This window comes from Parus major, chromosome 2 (genome assembly GCF_001522545.3).
Source record: "Parus major isolate Abel chromosome 2, Parus_major1.1, whole genome shotgun sequence".
NCBI classification, from domain to species: Eukaryota; Metazoa; Chordata; class Aves; order Passeriformes; family Paridae; genus Parus; species Parus major.
Window position 1 is genome coordinate 103,918,277 of NC_031769.1, and position 17,090 is coordinate 103,935,366.

At 34.4% G+C, this 17,090-nt stretch overlaps 1 protein-coding gene across 1 annotated transcript in view; it reads right to left on the minus strand.

The window, feature by feature from the left end:
* Positions 1-17,090, minus strand: part of ROCK1 (Rho associated coiled-coil containing protein kinase 1) — an 83,762-nt gene that overhangs the window by 47,755 nt on the left and 18,917 nt on the right. Inside the window, exons 2-3 of the mRNA XM_015616440.2 lie at positions 4,549-4,630; positions 791-891 (exon numbers count right to left, since the gene is read on the minus strand). Of these exons, the coding sequence (XP_015471926.1) occupies positions 791-891; positions 4,549-4,630 (183 nt within the window). The remainder of the gene's footprint in view (positions 1-790; positions 892-4,548; positions 4,631-17,090) is intronic.

The following is a 17,090-nucleotide window of genomic DNA, read 5'->3' on the forward strand; positions in this document are numbered from 1 at the left end:
CACATGAAGAACATCACTGAAAACATTACTTTTCCTACTTTACCATTTAACGCATTTTATGAGACTCTTCACATTACTATAAAGGATTATATACCATACATCCACAAAATAGTTACATCTGACAACGCACTACTTTTAAAATACTTGCTATAACGTTTCAACACGGAAGTCCATAGGCACAGGAGTCACATAATTTGCATGTATGTGCCTTTAAAAGGACAAATATTGGCAGCTAATGTTGTTAAATACCATAAAGTTAAAACTATAAGCATTTTCCAGAGTTCATTAGCAGATGTGTGTACCTGCTGCTGTATTTCCAGTTTCTCCCACCAGCATGCGATTAAATAAAGCAGGATTAACAAGCCTGGCTGCTAACCTATCACAAACAACACACATCTCTCATCTATGAGAACTATGTCCACAAAACTCTGGTGTAGTTCCCTGAACTGGCAGAAACTCTTCCAGCCCTGAAGACTTCAAGTGTCCATGGAAACATTGGTAAAGACTAATTTTCTTGATTATGAGGAATACACATTAGATGCAGCACATCATATTATATTCTCCATTTTAAGAGATAAGACTACAGTGCAAAACAGGTATTTGTGTGCTCAGGCAGGACTAAAATAGGACATTTTCAAAAACATTTGCATAAAATGTAAAGGAATAAAATTTCATTGAGTCAAAGGCTTTAATATTTAAGACTGCATCTTCTGAACACTACACTGAGAAACAGATGCATGAGCAAATACTACAGAATATGTTAAAAAGTACAAATAGAAACTTAACTTACCAACTGAACCTCCCCAAATGCCCCTCTACCGATCACCTTTACCACTTCATAATCTTCAGCTTTCATGCGCAGATCCCTCATTTTGTTTACTGTGTCTTTATCTACATAGAACAAAATTCACATTTCATACATAGTCAACTTCATTAAACCCATTTGCCTAACTTGAATTTTCCATAGTTTTTTGAAGTGCTGCCTTCCCACTGAAAAATTATCTGCAAGAATGCATGACTTTATTCTCATGACCATAGTAACCAAAACCTGATATAACCTAGTGCAATGGCTCCACTGTACAATCTTATTACACGAGATTTTAATTTAGGAATTCCATTAAAAATAATTACCTGGAAAAAAATAGCTATGCAAAAATTTAATATCCAGCATGATCCTTCTTGCAAGCTGATCAGTATAAAAAGATTATTTCTGAATAAATAAGCAACACAGCTGGGAAAGTGTGCAAAAAATACACTACAAGACACTTGAAAAAATATTTTTAAAAAAACATTTCACTTTTCTGCACTTTCATGATTCCTAATACTCAAAAAAAGTAGATTTTAATTTAAAACAGCAGTGGGAATCATTGCAATTATTTATATAAACCTGTCATTCTATAAACTAGAATAATTTACAAACTCCCAGTGGGCAGATACTCTAATTCCAAATTTGGTAAAAGATTAAAACAGTCTATTTTAATCCATGTGGGTCAACACTGGCATGAGACTACGTAGAAAAGCTTCATGCTTCAGTATTTCTAAAAGCCAGGAAGTTCTACTAAAACAGATATGCTTCTAATAAAAAAAAAAATGCAATGGTATTTTATTTTATTTTCAAAAATAATATATTCTAGGCCTATAAGTAAAGTTTAGAGAGAAGTAAGGACAGGGGAAGAAAAAGAAGGATAAATAAAATATTTTAAGTTCATATGCTAAAAAAGATGACGCAGATGACAGAAAATTATGATTAGGTTTCTACCTACCCAGGCCACAATCTAAAACAAAAGCAGCCTATCTACAATAAAAATTCAGTAAGATTTTATCACCTCAAGAGGAACAAACATAGTTCTGTCTGAATAAATACTCTGTGGCATTACTATCTAACATAAAGCAACCATTTACAATGCAGCATAACACAAGCTGATTTTGGTAAATTATAGTAAAATTCTAAGTTCTGACAAATTCTTTCACATAGGAATCAAAATATCCAGTAGTTCCAACAAATAATGCATTACCTTATTTACCCTGGTGACAACTGGCTTACAGAAGAGGAGGAGCAAGGCAGCAATTTTTATGACAGCAATTTTCTAGCTATTGTTAACCTCCTGCCTAGTAATCTCACAAGAGGTTCACCTCTCTGAATGAAAAAGCCTAAGCACAATATGAATCCTTTAAATGGTATTCAATCACAATTGCCTATGAACAAAGCAGAATTAAGGAAAATACATCTTTAGAGCAACCTAGGCTAAGGATTTTAAAATAATGTAAGCCAAGCTTGTGATCAGTTGCAAATGGAAATTTACTGGTGGAGATACATACTCACACTCAGTTATCTTCAGAGAAAATGTTACAGTAACAACAGTGTTGGAAATCATATTCTAACATCTGTTAAACAAGGTTTATCAGGCTGCAATATACTTCAATAGGCAGTTCCTTATCTCCCAGGACCAGTGGAGGACCTGGCCAGCTTATGCTGTATGAACAGCTGGGGTGGCTCCCATGGCAAAAATCACCCTCTCCAACTTGCCCTGAACTTTGGTTATAGGCTCAGATGCTGCCTTGAAATAAACTGAGTCACCACTGCAAAGCAGGGCACTAAGATACCTCCTAATACTCATTTCTTTATTCTTTTAATTCTATATGGTAGAGAAACAGTAAGATTCTACATTTGCAAAAATCATCCTCACAACATCAGCCAGTAGAGGCAGTTTTTGAAGGCTCCACAAATATGTAATGTGAATTAGTGAGAAGTAAAGAGGTGATAAGGAATGATTCATAGAGCAATCAGTCTATAAAATAAAGGAAGCAAATGCCTATCTTATTTGCCATCTAGAAATTCATTTTAAATTTCTGCAATAATATTGCAAATCAGACAGCTAATACTGCAAAAAGGTATTTTAAACAGTCTTCTAATAATATTAAATAAACATGAAAATGTCTTATTTTTTTAATAGAAATTCAAGGCAAACTAGACTTCAGAGTTCCCTCTAAAGCCACTACTCACACATCCACAGCTTGCTTTTGTATTTCAGCAAACACTGCAAGTTAATACTTCAAAGGCAGTTTTAAGCGAACTAATGTGTTCTATTCTCCACCTTCAGATTACTTCAGATCACATCTTATACACTATGTAATTTATACCTAAAAGATATTCATTATCAAGTTGTAAATGTAAAAGTTTTCTTTCACTAGCCCCAATGGCAGAAGTGAAGTTTTTTGAGACTCACTAATGATTTCACTACTCAAAAATTACATTCAAATTATCTGTTGCAATGAGTATTTCCTTTGCCTGATATAACTTCTCTTTTCCTCAAGAGTTTCACCACACCTTCTTAGTAAATAACTGAGTATACAAAATGTGCATGTAACTCAGCATATGGTATCAACACAGTTTGAATTGTGAAAAGTTAAACATAACATTTCATCTTAAGCTTTCAATAACCAGCTTACGTGCAAGTGACCCATCAACTGGATCTAGTGGACCCAAATATTCACACAAATGGAGATTAATGTAAAATTACCACAAATTCACTATTATAGGTTGCAGTTGTACGCAATAAATCATTTGAAAACACCATGGAAACCATGAAAAAAAAGCCAAGTGAATTTCAAAGCAAAGACAGAAATTATTTTAGTCAAATTATATTTACCACAAAAAACATTTTTTATAGAATTTAACTGATTTGCTAAAGCCTGTAAAAATCTAATAGTATTAGCTTAATTTCAAGTTTTGCCCATTTAGTCTACAGGCAGAAGCAAGTCTTCAATCAGCAAACATTTCTGCCACGATCTTCAGAATTGTCAGTTTGGCAGAGTTCAGTGAAGTTTTGACTCATAAATGCCTTTTTGGGGTTTTCTTTGTTTGTGTTTTGGTTTTTTTAATTGTGAAAATTACTGAACTATTATTTCTATTAAAAATCAACTTCATTACTTTAAAATGTTATTATAGAGCACAATGTGCAGGAAATGTGGTAGTGAAAAAAATACAGAGTAAATGCAGAGAATTCTGCAGACCCATCAGCTGTATGCAGTATAAGAGTTTCATGAGAAGAGACCTTCTATACTAAAAAACCCAAAAGTTTACAAAACACGTGCTCCAGTCTGTTAGTAAAGAAAAATTTAATATGATTTTATGACACTGTGTCATTTTACTGTTAATTGCTTATGATATCTTAGTAATATGAAATTAGAAAATAAGTTATGGTAATCCAGGGAGTTGCCCTAACAAAGATAAGAAGCCTTTCTCTTAAAAGGCTTTGCACCACTGCAGACAAGGCCATTTACAGGGGCAAAAGATTGGATATTCAATTGCTGGGGATGAGATCTGCATATGCACCTGTCACTTCTCAATATGAAATAAAATAAGTAAGACTCCTGCACCCAAAAACTCAATGAACCCCAAATCCCTAGCTGCCTTTCAAAGAGCTAAAAGAGAAAGCAAAAGAGCTGCCTTTCGAAGAGCTAGAAAACAGTTTGAAGTATATAAAATAAAACATTTTTGATATTACAGACTTCTATTATTGAGTAAATTAAACATTAAATACTTACACCTGTTTAAGAAGTTATCAATGTTCTTGTTTTTTCTTAAGGCAGGAAAATCCAAGTCATATACCAAAGCATCTAATCCATCCTGAAAAAAACCAAACAAAACAAACAAAATTAAGTACTTGGAAAAATAATTACATATGCTGCTAACTGAAGAGCCAAGATAAAAAAACAGTAGTCCCTATCAATCTTCCTCGCAAATGAAATAATGAATAAATTCACATTTATTTAATGACTGTTAGCAGTTACATGAAACAGCTGTTACTCCTTCATTTCCACAGGACTCATAAAAAATTAATTCCATATGCTTCTATGTATTATTAATTACCTTAATTAGCTCCATATTAACATGAAAATAATTACTTTTTACAAATACAAAAAGAACAAATAGCAGTTCCAATGAAGTTCAGTAATATTAAAAAGTCAGTGCATCACACAGTAGGCACTTGAACGTGAAATGGCAAATAGGACAATGATGGTAATTTTGATTCTCAGAATCAAACCTCTGCATTTTATCCATTAAATTCAGTGTGAATTCTCATGAACAAAATGTTGGTTTTAATACATTCCAATTTAAATCTAGAATCCAACAGCCACAAGCCCATCTGTCACTACTACCACAGCATCCACCCCTATAAACAAAAGCAAATCAAACATCATCAAAAAACCCAACAGAAAAATTCAGCAAAGGAGACAGTTTTAAGGTCTCAAGTGCTATGTACTTTGTGACTTGAAGTTAAAGTCTGTCTGTCACTAGGTATAAATGACTCCTCAATGGTAGCATCTTCTTGGAGAAAAACAAAACTCAGTTTTTTGGCTAAATCCCACATATATGGCTTCCACAGAGAATGATCAAGTATTCTAGGGAGTTACAACAAAGAATCAAAGCTCATTAGGGAGTCCTCTCTCTCAGGTAAGGATTGTGTAAGTGACAACTGCAAAAACAGAGACAAAGATCTTAAAATACAAATTGTAATTGACGTTTCCAAAGCATGCCAGAGATGTACTGCTATTCACTTGTCCATTCATAGCTAGGTGTTTATGTTACCTATATTTAACCTGCTTGAAGTAAGATATTAGACAAGACATATCTTTGATCTGATCAGCTCAGACCAGTCTAGACCTAATTTAATTGCTTTCAGCTTTTAAAAGGATTTTTCTATCCTTTTTTCAGGATTGAAAACTGATCCATGAGTCTTTGCTGAGTATATCAAGTAACTGTGCCTGAAAATAAGCTAGAGCATAAGCTTTTTGAAAGTTTCTTTTCCAGGAATATATAGTTGAGAACACATTTGACTTAGACTGAAATACTAGTCTTTGATCTTTCACTTCAAATTCAAACCTATTTTTCACCTCAGGGTTTAGGACTGATGTTTAACTATGAAAAATCCCAAGTGCTATCAAAATCAGAATTATTTCTTGGCTTGTAGTCTTCACTTTTAAAGTATGTGAGATGGAATTTATTTACTTCAGATATAATAATAAGAAGCAGTAAAATCATACTAGAATTTGAAAATGGGTAGCTGCAAGGATAATCAAAATTACTTTCAAGGCTGGACATTATAAAAAATGTCAATTTCATTAAAAAATTCCTTTCTTAAGCTACCTCTGCATATAGTGGCTCATTTAGAATTAAGAAATGTTAAAATTAAAATTATACAAATCAAGAAAAGCATCTCAGTATTTCACTTTGCTAAAATTAAAGAAGTCAGGTTTTGAATCTTATGTACTAAAGGATCATCTTTTTGGACAGACACTGATGACTAAAAAGGAAAGTAAAAAGCAAGGAAACAACATTTAATGGGTTGGTATAGAAATAAGAGAGTAGTGGCCAACAACAATTTGGACTCAAGACAGATGCAGGAATAAAGCTATGTAGGCAGGATAACTGTAACTTAGTGAGAAATACTTTGCAAACTACTAAAAGACCTTTTCCAAAGATACATGGTAAATATCCAGGAAATCCCGGAAAAAAGAATACATCAATTCTTTGTTTCTGTTGAATAAATTCAACAGAGAACCATGAAAACTGCTTCCACAGCAGTACGAAGTCCACCAGTAGGTTCTGTGCATTTATCTCCATGCTGTGTGAATCAGTAGGAAAACACCAGCTAAGAGGCTGCTGGGTCCCATCCAGTGACTTTTAAAAGTCAACTAGAGATGCAAATGAGTTGTCAAAATTTGTGGTTCAATCTGCCTTCAAATCAGTAGAGTCAATTGATTTGTCCAGGTTCACAGTTAACACAAAACTTCCACACACCAAGCAGCAGCATAAAATTCTCAAATCCTGGTTGGCTCTGGGGTTGTGCAATTAGGTGTTTCAATTCAGCGCTTGCTTCAAAAGGCAAAATTCACTCTTCTTTTTTATAGGAAGGGAGGTTTTAAACACCGAATACAAAAATATACAAAAAATGGGAATATGTTTAAACTCATAACGTCAATCTTACTTTTGTATCATACTTTTTCTTTCAAAATACTAAAATATAAGCCCATACCAAAAGAAGCATAAAGTAGAGAAGATGTCATAGTTTCATTGGTGTCACAGGCATGTTGGGTATTTTGTTGTGTTATTTTTAAAAGTTTTATTTTAAAGATTGGGAAAAAGTATAGAAATTCACTTTTAACAGGCAAAAGCAAATTTCAATACTGTTTAATTCAGAATTCACCATATACAATGTTTCCTGTTCTGTTCTTCACCTTCCAGTTCTTAGATAGGCACACTCTATCGATTAAAATACTTAACTAAAACACTCGGAAATACAGATTCAAGCTACTGATCTCCCATTCATTTCAAATCGTATTTCAAGATCATGTAAACAATTCTAAGGAAGCTACATGCCAAGAATTGCTTATTCAAAAGCCTCTTCAAGAATCAGCTCCCACTCACTACAGTATCCAGAGAATAAACTATCCTGTTCAAAACTTCCATCAAAAAAAAAGGTAAAGATGGATACTATTCTATAATTAAGAGACTTGCAAATCCTTAACTCTCAAAATAATTATTTTCTTCAGCTGAAGTAAGTTCTTGAAGAAAAAAAACAGCTTGATATTATTTCAGTGTCAGACTGCAAATGCAAGACTAAGCTTGAAGTAATTTTATGGAATCATAATTAAAGTAAAACATTTGGGATACCTAGTTTATAACATAAAACATGAAACAGCCTATTTCACTTACATTAGCTAAAGCAAAGAACTTGCAAACACTACAAGCTGTCCCAGCACAAAGGGAAGAACAGAAGCACAGCTATTTTTGTGCTATCACTAAACAGGGAAGAGTACACAAGGTTAAAGTGAGTGCTGCTTCCAAGTGGTGTGGGTCAGAGAGATGGGAATATCCTACAGAGTTGCAGAAATAATGGCTTGCAGAAAAAGGGTGAAGGCCAAATGAGACACACTCATTATTGCCAATGGCTGCAGAGAGAGCTCATCTCTCAGCTTTCTTCATTCCATCTTGCTTGATCTTTCAATATGTCATCTGACTTTTTTGCCAACACAGAAAGGTACATCATCTTTTCATCAAGACCTACAGCAGCCATACTGTCCTCCTCTTAAAGGATGACAATTGTCATTATAATAGGCAACCATACCTCCAACAGTTCCATGCACTGCATTAAAATAAGGTGGCCTCATTTTTTGTGATTGATTTTTCCTCCACTTGGATGGGTTCCATGTATTTTTAGTATCTATCTTCTTAAATACAGCACATTCTGTACTTCTTGGAAACATATATTGTGGCTCAGAAATATTTTCAGCTAACACTACATTCTACCTTATTTTGTCATTACAGAGCAATTTTCCTGTTTAGCTTTCAGGTCTACACTGACATTTTCCTTTTAATAGTTAAATTAGATTACTAAAATAAATTGTCTTATACCTCCACTTACATGGTAACACTATTCCAGAGATGATTAAAAAAGAACAGGAGAAAAACTTCATTTCTAATTTTCTTCAGTCAGTTTTATGGTCTGATACAGCCTTTTCTATATCACATACATTTAATGAAATCATCAATAGTTTCATTATTTAAAAGACCTAATTTTATCCTTGAATTTTTAAAAAAGGCACACTAGGGAGTCATTGCAACATGTAGAGTTCTTCCTTATGGAACCAAAAATTCCACATATTCTCTTGGTTTCATTTCATTCACTACTAGATCATACTTGAAAGTTTAAAAGGTATAGTTATATGGAGTAAAATCAAAGGTCAATCTAGATGAATAGACTGGTTCTGGAGATGATAGTAAGAGTGTACAGGAAAGAGGATATAAGCAAGTACTGCTCAGGTGTATGCGTGAGCCAGAAATGCCACTGTCACAGTTAACCATGACAAAAATTTTGTAGGCAACATTTTCTTGGTGATTTTTGTCTTAATGTTTTCTCTGTTTTAGTTTCTTGCATTTATAGCATTGCACAGATATGAATTCCATCACCTACAGGCTATATGAAAGTGTACCTCATTTCAAGTTTACCACTCTTCAGCCAAAGAAGGGACAATGGCTTTTTACCCACCTCCCCAAAGACACAGCTTTACATACTTGCAGCATTTCACCACTGGCCAACTCTCTTCCAATTATCCATGTATGAAAGCTATTTCAATTCCCACCATCAGCATCCTCTAGTGATTTGTTATTTTCACCATGTAGTTTTTAACAGGGGCAGGGGCACATGTGGAGAGACTGCACATTTTATTTAAGTTGTGAGCACACTATAAGAACACAATGCATTACAACAGTTCCTGTTCTGTGCTTTATTGTATTTACAGTTTTTCACTGAAATATCTAGTTAATTTTTTTAGTCACTGTGTACTAGTGTACAAAACTAGGCATCACAAATCAAAGCTAGTTCAACAGAAGTACATGAAGGTGAGAGGTTTTTCTCCCATGCACTCACTCAATATTCAATGAGGAATTTTACCTACCACTTTTAATCAGCCAGGCACCACAAAGTATTAATTTCATCTTTGACTTTCTAGATCTTAATTTTTACTGCTCTACCATCATTAATTATTATTCACCATTTTAGGTCCCTTATGACTGTGAAATACCATACACCTGTTAAACTCCACAACCAATCTGTTTTGAATTGACTGATTACCAGCTTTCCATTCATTCATCTACTCACACAACTAGCCAAGCCCAACAGCCTTTGCCATTATGTTCCCTTCAGTTTTTCTAAAAATACAGAATACTCTAACATAAAACTTCTCATTAACACATATATTAACGACACAATCTATTAACACTGAATTTCTCAGGCTGTTACACTAACATCTTTTCATTAGATTCATCTAAAATAGACTGGTTTTCTTCAGTTTGTCTTAAGCAGTCTCACATTTACCAGATTTTTTTCCCAAATTTTGGTCTATACTTACTTCCAAAGTTTTAATGTGTCAAACTGCCAGTACTACTATGACTATACTTCTTCACACTGCAACTACATTCCCTAATCTCAAAACTCACTACAACTATGTAATGCTAGTTTTATTCAGATGTATAAATTAATATTAATACAATTTTATAGGGATATTTGAAAATATACACCATCAACCAATTCCAATTTAGCAAAACATATTTCATGATTCATAAGTGATATAAAGTAGAAAATGCAGTATATGATCTACATTATCAGGGTACAATTATAGCATTTTTATATTTTCAAATTTTATTTCATATACATTTCATTATGATGCAGTATCATCGAGCACATAATAAATAAAAATACATGAAATTTAGTTGAAATTTTGTTATTGAGACACTTGATTATTTTACTATTTATTTAGCATTCAAAGCACTAAAAAAATACCCAGTGGGTATTACCAGCATCCATAATTTGCATTCCTTGGACAGACTGGCACTTACCCAAGTTTAAACTCTTTTCCACTTTTCCTTTTTTCAAGAGATGAAAGTAAGTCTTAACATCTACAACTCTTAACTATCCATATTTTACTACCCTGCATTGTAACCATTTTCCTATCTCTATAGTACTATGAGTACTGTGAGCTTCCCCCCATACTCTGAAATCAACAAATCCGACCGACCTTGATTTGCACGTGTTCATCATAATTCACAATGTCCTGTCATACGTAATTGAATCCTCTGGTCAACTATGCCAATAGTGCTACATTTATCTATCTCTATTCAAGTACACAAAAGATCCCATTAAGTTAATCACACTCATTAATTTTACTGCCCAAGTAAGAGAAAACTGCAATTTAACACTTCATCTTTGAAGTGGACATGACAATGTAGACAGAGTTAAGGCACTTCCCTTAAGACTTTTCATTAAATTGTTAGAGCAGGCAAAGTACACAAACTGACACATGAGCCTGAGTAAAAGGCCCTTGATGCATCATCCAGCACAACACAACTCTACAGAGCTCCTTGCTTCCTAGTATCCAGCAATACTTAGAGGAGCTCTTGCAAATTTGATTTAATAGGTATTCAAAAAGAAATATAGGGAGCGTGAAGCGTTAACTCAATATAGAGCTAAGAGTTTGACTCAGTGAAGATTTAACACCTGAGTAAGGAGATCTTGAAACTTCAAGGCAGCTTTAATGAAAACAGTATGGATTATAGCATTCATTTTGGCCTTTTTCAAGGGTTATTCCAAGTGTAGTTGCAAACTTCACCCACATTCTGTGTAGTTTCATGTACAAGTACATGTACTTGCCTTCTGTTCAAACAGTAGCTGTTCAACACTTGCACTGACAAACTCCTAGAATATACATTTCCTACATGACTCACCAGATTGTAAATCAATACAGGTATCTCAATTTATATTGATATACACAAACACACACATCAAAATACCCACTAAAACTAACACCAGAGCCAAAAGGCCTCCCAATATTATTATATCCATATTAGCACTTTAGGAAACCTCAGGTGCAAGACAACAGACAGATGCACAACCAAGTAGTAATTTTTTTCACATGCACTTCTGGATGTTTCTGTTTCTTCACTCCAGCAATGGATCTTACCACATGAAGCATCTCCTAAATAAAATGTCATGAAAATCTGTGAAATCAACTTACATACAATAAGCATGAAGGAGGTACTGCCAGCACCTACTACACACCTCAGTCATTTGCTAAAACAGAGGGCAAGTCATAGATCCTTCACACCAGAGCCCCTCTGTCTACTGACTAGATGGAAAAATCTTGAATAACTAGATCTGTTCTGAATGACACCTATTCGTAATACTATTTTATGCCCAAAATTATGGAAAACTGACATTGTTTGAAGATGTGTTCCAGAAAATGTATTTCACTGGGTGTTTCTTTCACCTCCAAATTCTAACACTATATTACAACATTAATTTTACTACATAAAATTATATGCATAATTTCTTGTGGTCAATAGTCTTTACATCTAAACTTTCAATTTACTACACTACTGCTTTATTATTTCAATCCATCATCAGAATTAATTCCACTTAGTATTGCATCTTTAGGAAGAACTATCAGATGAGAGAGCAGCGTCTTCAAGGATAATGAAGAAAACATACAAATACAGCACCAAAAAAATATTTCAGTAAAATCTAGGCAGAAAACAGGTACCATATAATTTGAAAATAGTTCAGAAAGATGTGAAACAGGAGTAAAAGCTGATTGCCATTAGTGAAATTATATTGATTAATTTCACAGCAAGTGAGATCACTGGATCCTCGCAGCTTTATTTCCTTATTAAAGGTTCACTTGCATTGGTTAGTATGTTCTGTGGGCAACTTTTACAAACTTCAAAGCTTCTATACCAAATGTAGCACATTCTACCATGAAAAGAATACTTTACATAAAAAGACTAAAGCAGTTGTAGAACTATCTGGAAGGCTACAGAAATCATTTATATTTTAATGTGAAGAAAATAAGAAAATAGATAGCCTACTTTTAGGTTTAAATTATTTATCAAACCCTGTCTGACTAACACTAGAACTAAATAAAGTGTAAGTACAGCTTGTTAAAACTGCCCTTTTCAAGAAAACTATACTAAATGTGATTAACACAAATACACCTGAAACATATATATTTAAATAGAAGAAGTAGGAGTACTGGTAGTTAAAGAACTGACTGATGTTTATCAGCATGGAAGCAGCATTCCACAGCCACTGCAGCCCTTGGCAGTAGGAAACACCTCACAGGTCTAGAGTTCCCAGCTACTGTAACAACTGCAACAGGAGATGAGCAGACATCCTGACACACTATCCACAGAAATACCTCCTGGTGGAAAAAAGTGACTTTACATTCTTTCCACTTCTCAAAGTTATGGTGTTAACCAAAAATACAGGGCAAGCACAATTCCCTAAACTAAAATCTAAAATAACTACTTCAATTTTTATTTTTAAAGCCAAACGTCACTTGTAAATTACATCAGCCAATGCTCTTTGAGGTCCCCACAGCTTTCTTGGTTATCCTGTGAGGGCAGATTCTTCTACAAGCAGCACAGAGATCTGTCATTCTGATTTGGGAGTCCCAGCATTTTCATTTGAAACACAAACACTTCAAACTACCAATTTAGATCAATGGGAGTCAACACTCTAAGGAACGCTCATTAGAAAGCAAAAGTAACATGGATAAAAATTAACACTATGGATGCAAATACTGGTACATAACTTCACTTCGACAAAATGGTATAAAGACAGATCAGAGATAGGAAAGAATGAAGATAAACTGGTCCAGTCCAAGCTCAAAAGTCTAGGGCTTCTTTTGCAGCAACCTGAAAGGAGTCGAGTAAAGACTTCAACAAAAGAAAAGAAACTGCACAACTCTTTTAACAAATAGTGGTATTTACCAAAGGAAACAGAACCCCCTCCACAGCTGTTGCCTAGGAAATTGCTGTCCACCTCCCAGATTTTTTTCCAGGCAGGTATCCACAAAACCTGACATCAAAAAGTATGCCTTAGTCCTTGGACAGGATATGAATTAGCAAGACACCAACTTGCTCATAGAAGTCATTGCAAACAACATAAATTAAAGTGCTTTAGCTCTTGTAGAAGCTGTCAAATACATAAAGCAACTTTATATCTCTTAGCTTTACATTATAGTAAAACTAGCATAAGTTGTTGCATCAATACCTTAAATTGCTACTTCTAGCCCTCCCACCATGCTTTTGTTTGAAAAGTGATACCTTTGCAATGAACAACAAATGAAAAAATATTACCATCAAAATATGCTATATATAATAAGCCACTGGAAAGGATACTAATTTTTCTGTAAAGCAACAATACCTCAGCAGCCATACTGAACCTGCTGTGGATTATGTTTCCTGCAAACATAACTAAGTGCTAACTACAGATATAAACAATAAACTATAGAACAATAAAAAGGCAAGTTCGCTCTTTAGCTTTGAAAACTTGGTCTCTGGAGATTATATTAGTTCAATAATTATGCTTTATAAAAGGCTCTAAAAAGGTATATCAAGGGGGAAAAACCCTCTCCTAGTAATAATATCCAACCCACAAAAAAATAACCTGGGGACTGGAAACAAAACCTGAGAACAAAAGCACTTAATTTTTTAAACAGAGCACAGAAAATTAACTGAATAACTTCTCAAGAAAAAGTGACAACATAGTAACTTTTCAGCAGTCTGGAAACACTACACAAAATCTCCCCCTCTCCACCACCAAAAGGGGAATTCTTCACTAAAACTCTACAAGTCAAAACACTTCTACAATTAGAGGCGAATAGCCATGAGAGAAGTCCAGGAATGAAGATTATGAAAGAATTATATTTAAAAGACTCTGTAGAAACTGAAATAGTGATTTGTAAAGCAATATGCCTTTCCTTAGTGTCACATGCCAACCATGTAAAACATGCCAGTCTGCAAAATGAAAAATATGGGAAGTTGAGCACAACTGAAGCAAGGAATCAACTCTGAGAAGCTTCTCTGATTGTGCAATCTCCTGTCAGAGTTCTCGCTACATTTCTGCAATAAACATTCCAACACAAGCGATCACACGTCAAGCAGATATTTAAAATATGCAACTAAACAAGACCTTAACACTATTTAAGAATTTGTGCATCACTATACAGTTTTGTATTGCAAACCCTAGTGAAGACCATGGACTTTTTCACACATAGATTAAATGAAAAACTTCACTTTCAACAAAAAAGATGTCTGTATGCCTAAACCCAATGTTTTTCTATATTTGTTCTTTTTTCCATGATGAATACACCCACAAAAATGACCTTCAAGTAATGTTATTTTTTAAAAAGGTTATAAAAATTCCATGAGAATTATTTTAGATATAGACAAGTTATTTCTACTTCCAACCACTAAAATTCATCAGAATTAACAGGATTTTGTAACTAATAGGAACAAAACAGGGAGGTTTTCACATTTTTGGGAGATTTTCACTGCTAATGTAGAACAAAGAGGTTCTTCTAACAGATTGTTTCCAGAGTCCAGAACCCAATGAATTAAATTCACAAATTTATAAATTTTAAAAACACGCTTTTACGCATTACCTTTAAGTAACTTTTTTTTTTTTTTAAGTGTGAAGAGATAAGCTCTCTTTCAAAACCCACCTGAAGAAAAAATGGCAACATATACACACAATGCCACTAGTAACACTATTTCAATTAATACTGGATGTTTAAGTACATATTCAAGTCACTAATAGTGACTACTTTCAGGTCAAAAAATTCTCCCAATAGATGCTTTCAGAGAAGTTGTGGATGTCCCATCCCCAAAAACCTTCAAGGCTCAATTGGACAGTGCTTTGAGCAACCTGGTCTTGTGGAAAGTGTCTATCCATAGCAGGGGGGCTGGAACTAGATGATCTTCGGGATCCCTGCCAACCCAAACCATTCTACAGTTCTCTGATTTTAACCAAATCTCCTCTAAGTACTCTTTTTACCCTTTATGACACCATGGTATAATCATGACTAAAATCCTGAATGCTTTGGACTGCATGTTGGGGAAAAAAAAAAAAAAAAAAAAAAGTATAACTATAAAATGAAAAACCTACATGAAAGCATGATGTTTCTATATTCCAGTACTGAAATGACAGAACAGAAACAAAGCTGTCCATGAAAACTTAAGGGTGGCTTTCTACAAACTGCAAGTCTCTCATTATAATCAGTAAGGATTTCATCATATGTAATACTGCAACAATACAAGCTGGTTTATCTGGGATTTTCAAGTTCAATATTTCAGGACTCGAGGAGGAGAGGAAGTATTAGAAATCCCTTAGAGGATCCAACATTTCTAATTTCAAGCAAGTCCAAAGATGTTGTGATTTATCATGCTTACAAGCTTGTTAGGGACAAAGTTTTTTCTTTGTTCCTTTTCAAGCTTTGAGACTAAAGCTTGGGAGAAACAGAAGCCACTCCTTACACCAAGAAAGAAGTGTTTCCCCAGCATTTCCACTGCTCAAGCACGAGACATGCATTTCTAATACACTTGTTCAAGCATGAGACACAGAGAGCAGAACTTCATAAAACAGTGGTATTCAACTTCTACAACACTGGGTATTTTCACCAAGCTCATATACTGCGATCATAAGGATGAAAAATACTAAAATGCTAAGAAATAATTGTAAAAGCAACTCTTCTACCAACTCCTCCAGCTACCTCAAAAGACTAAGTCAACTCCTCCCTCATACCACTCTTCAACAGAGCACTCCAGAACATGAGAAAACCATCCCCCCCACCCAAAGAGGATACAGTAGACTGATAGATGTACTCCAAAGGCATGATTTTCTTTTGGATTTAGAACACGGGAGAAAACAAATCTTAACCCAAGAGGAAAGAGAGCCAGGGCTGTCTGGACCATTGCCACAACCATGGAATCCTGTCAAAGTCTCTCTTGCCTGTCCTTACAAGGGAGCAAGACTGAGCTTGGGCTGATTAAATTAATCTCCACAGGAGATGAGGGCAGGCAATATTTTTGTCACACCGTAAAAGCTTGCCATGAGACATCATAACACACTAACATGGCATTTTCTGTCCCTCCATTACTCCCACAGACCATTTTGAGTAGCTGTCATTTAGTTTCCCATTAAGCAGAGAGCAAAACTGATAAAAATGCGTTTTCTGCAAACAAATTAACCAAAAGGGAATTAAAATCTACTTTTTACTTGCATCCAACTTGTGTATGATTTTTGCCCAGCATTTGCTTTATGAAAACATTTTTCCAGTATCTAATTTTCTTAAAAAGACATTAAAAAACACTGCTTTCTTGGAAATCTACATGAACTAAGAGACTAGAGATGCATTGAATGTGCATATAAAAATATAAAAAGAACGAGTAATTCAAAAGTCATGTCAAATAAGGTCAGGCAGTGTCTGCTTCTTCCCATTCATATAAATTCTGTGTTTCTAAAACACTGAGGAAAGCAGGTTTCTAATTTCTAAATACTACAAAATATCAACATGAGATATTCTGGAATGTAATTAAAGACTGGCAATATCGGTTCAAGAATTTAGAGTCACACCTTTGTCAGACATCCTGCACTTCACTTTCCAGAAGTCCAGAAGTCTGGACCACAGAGACAATTTCTGAAGAACTACATAAAACATGGATGGAAGCAAAAATTTTGGAAACAGAT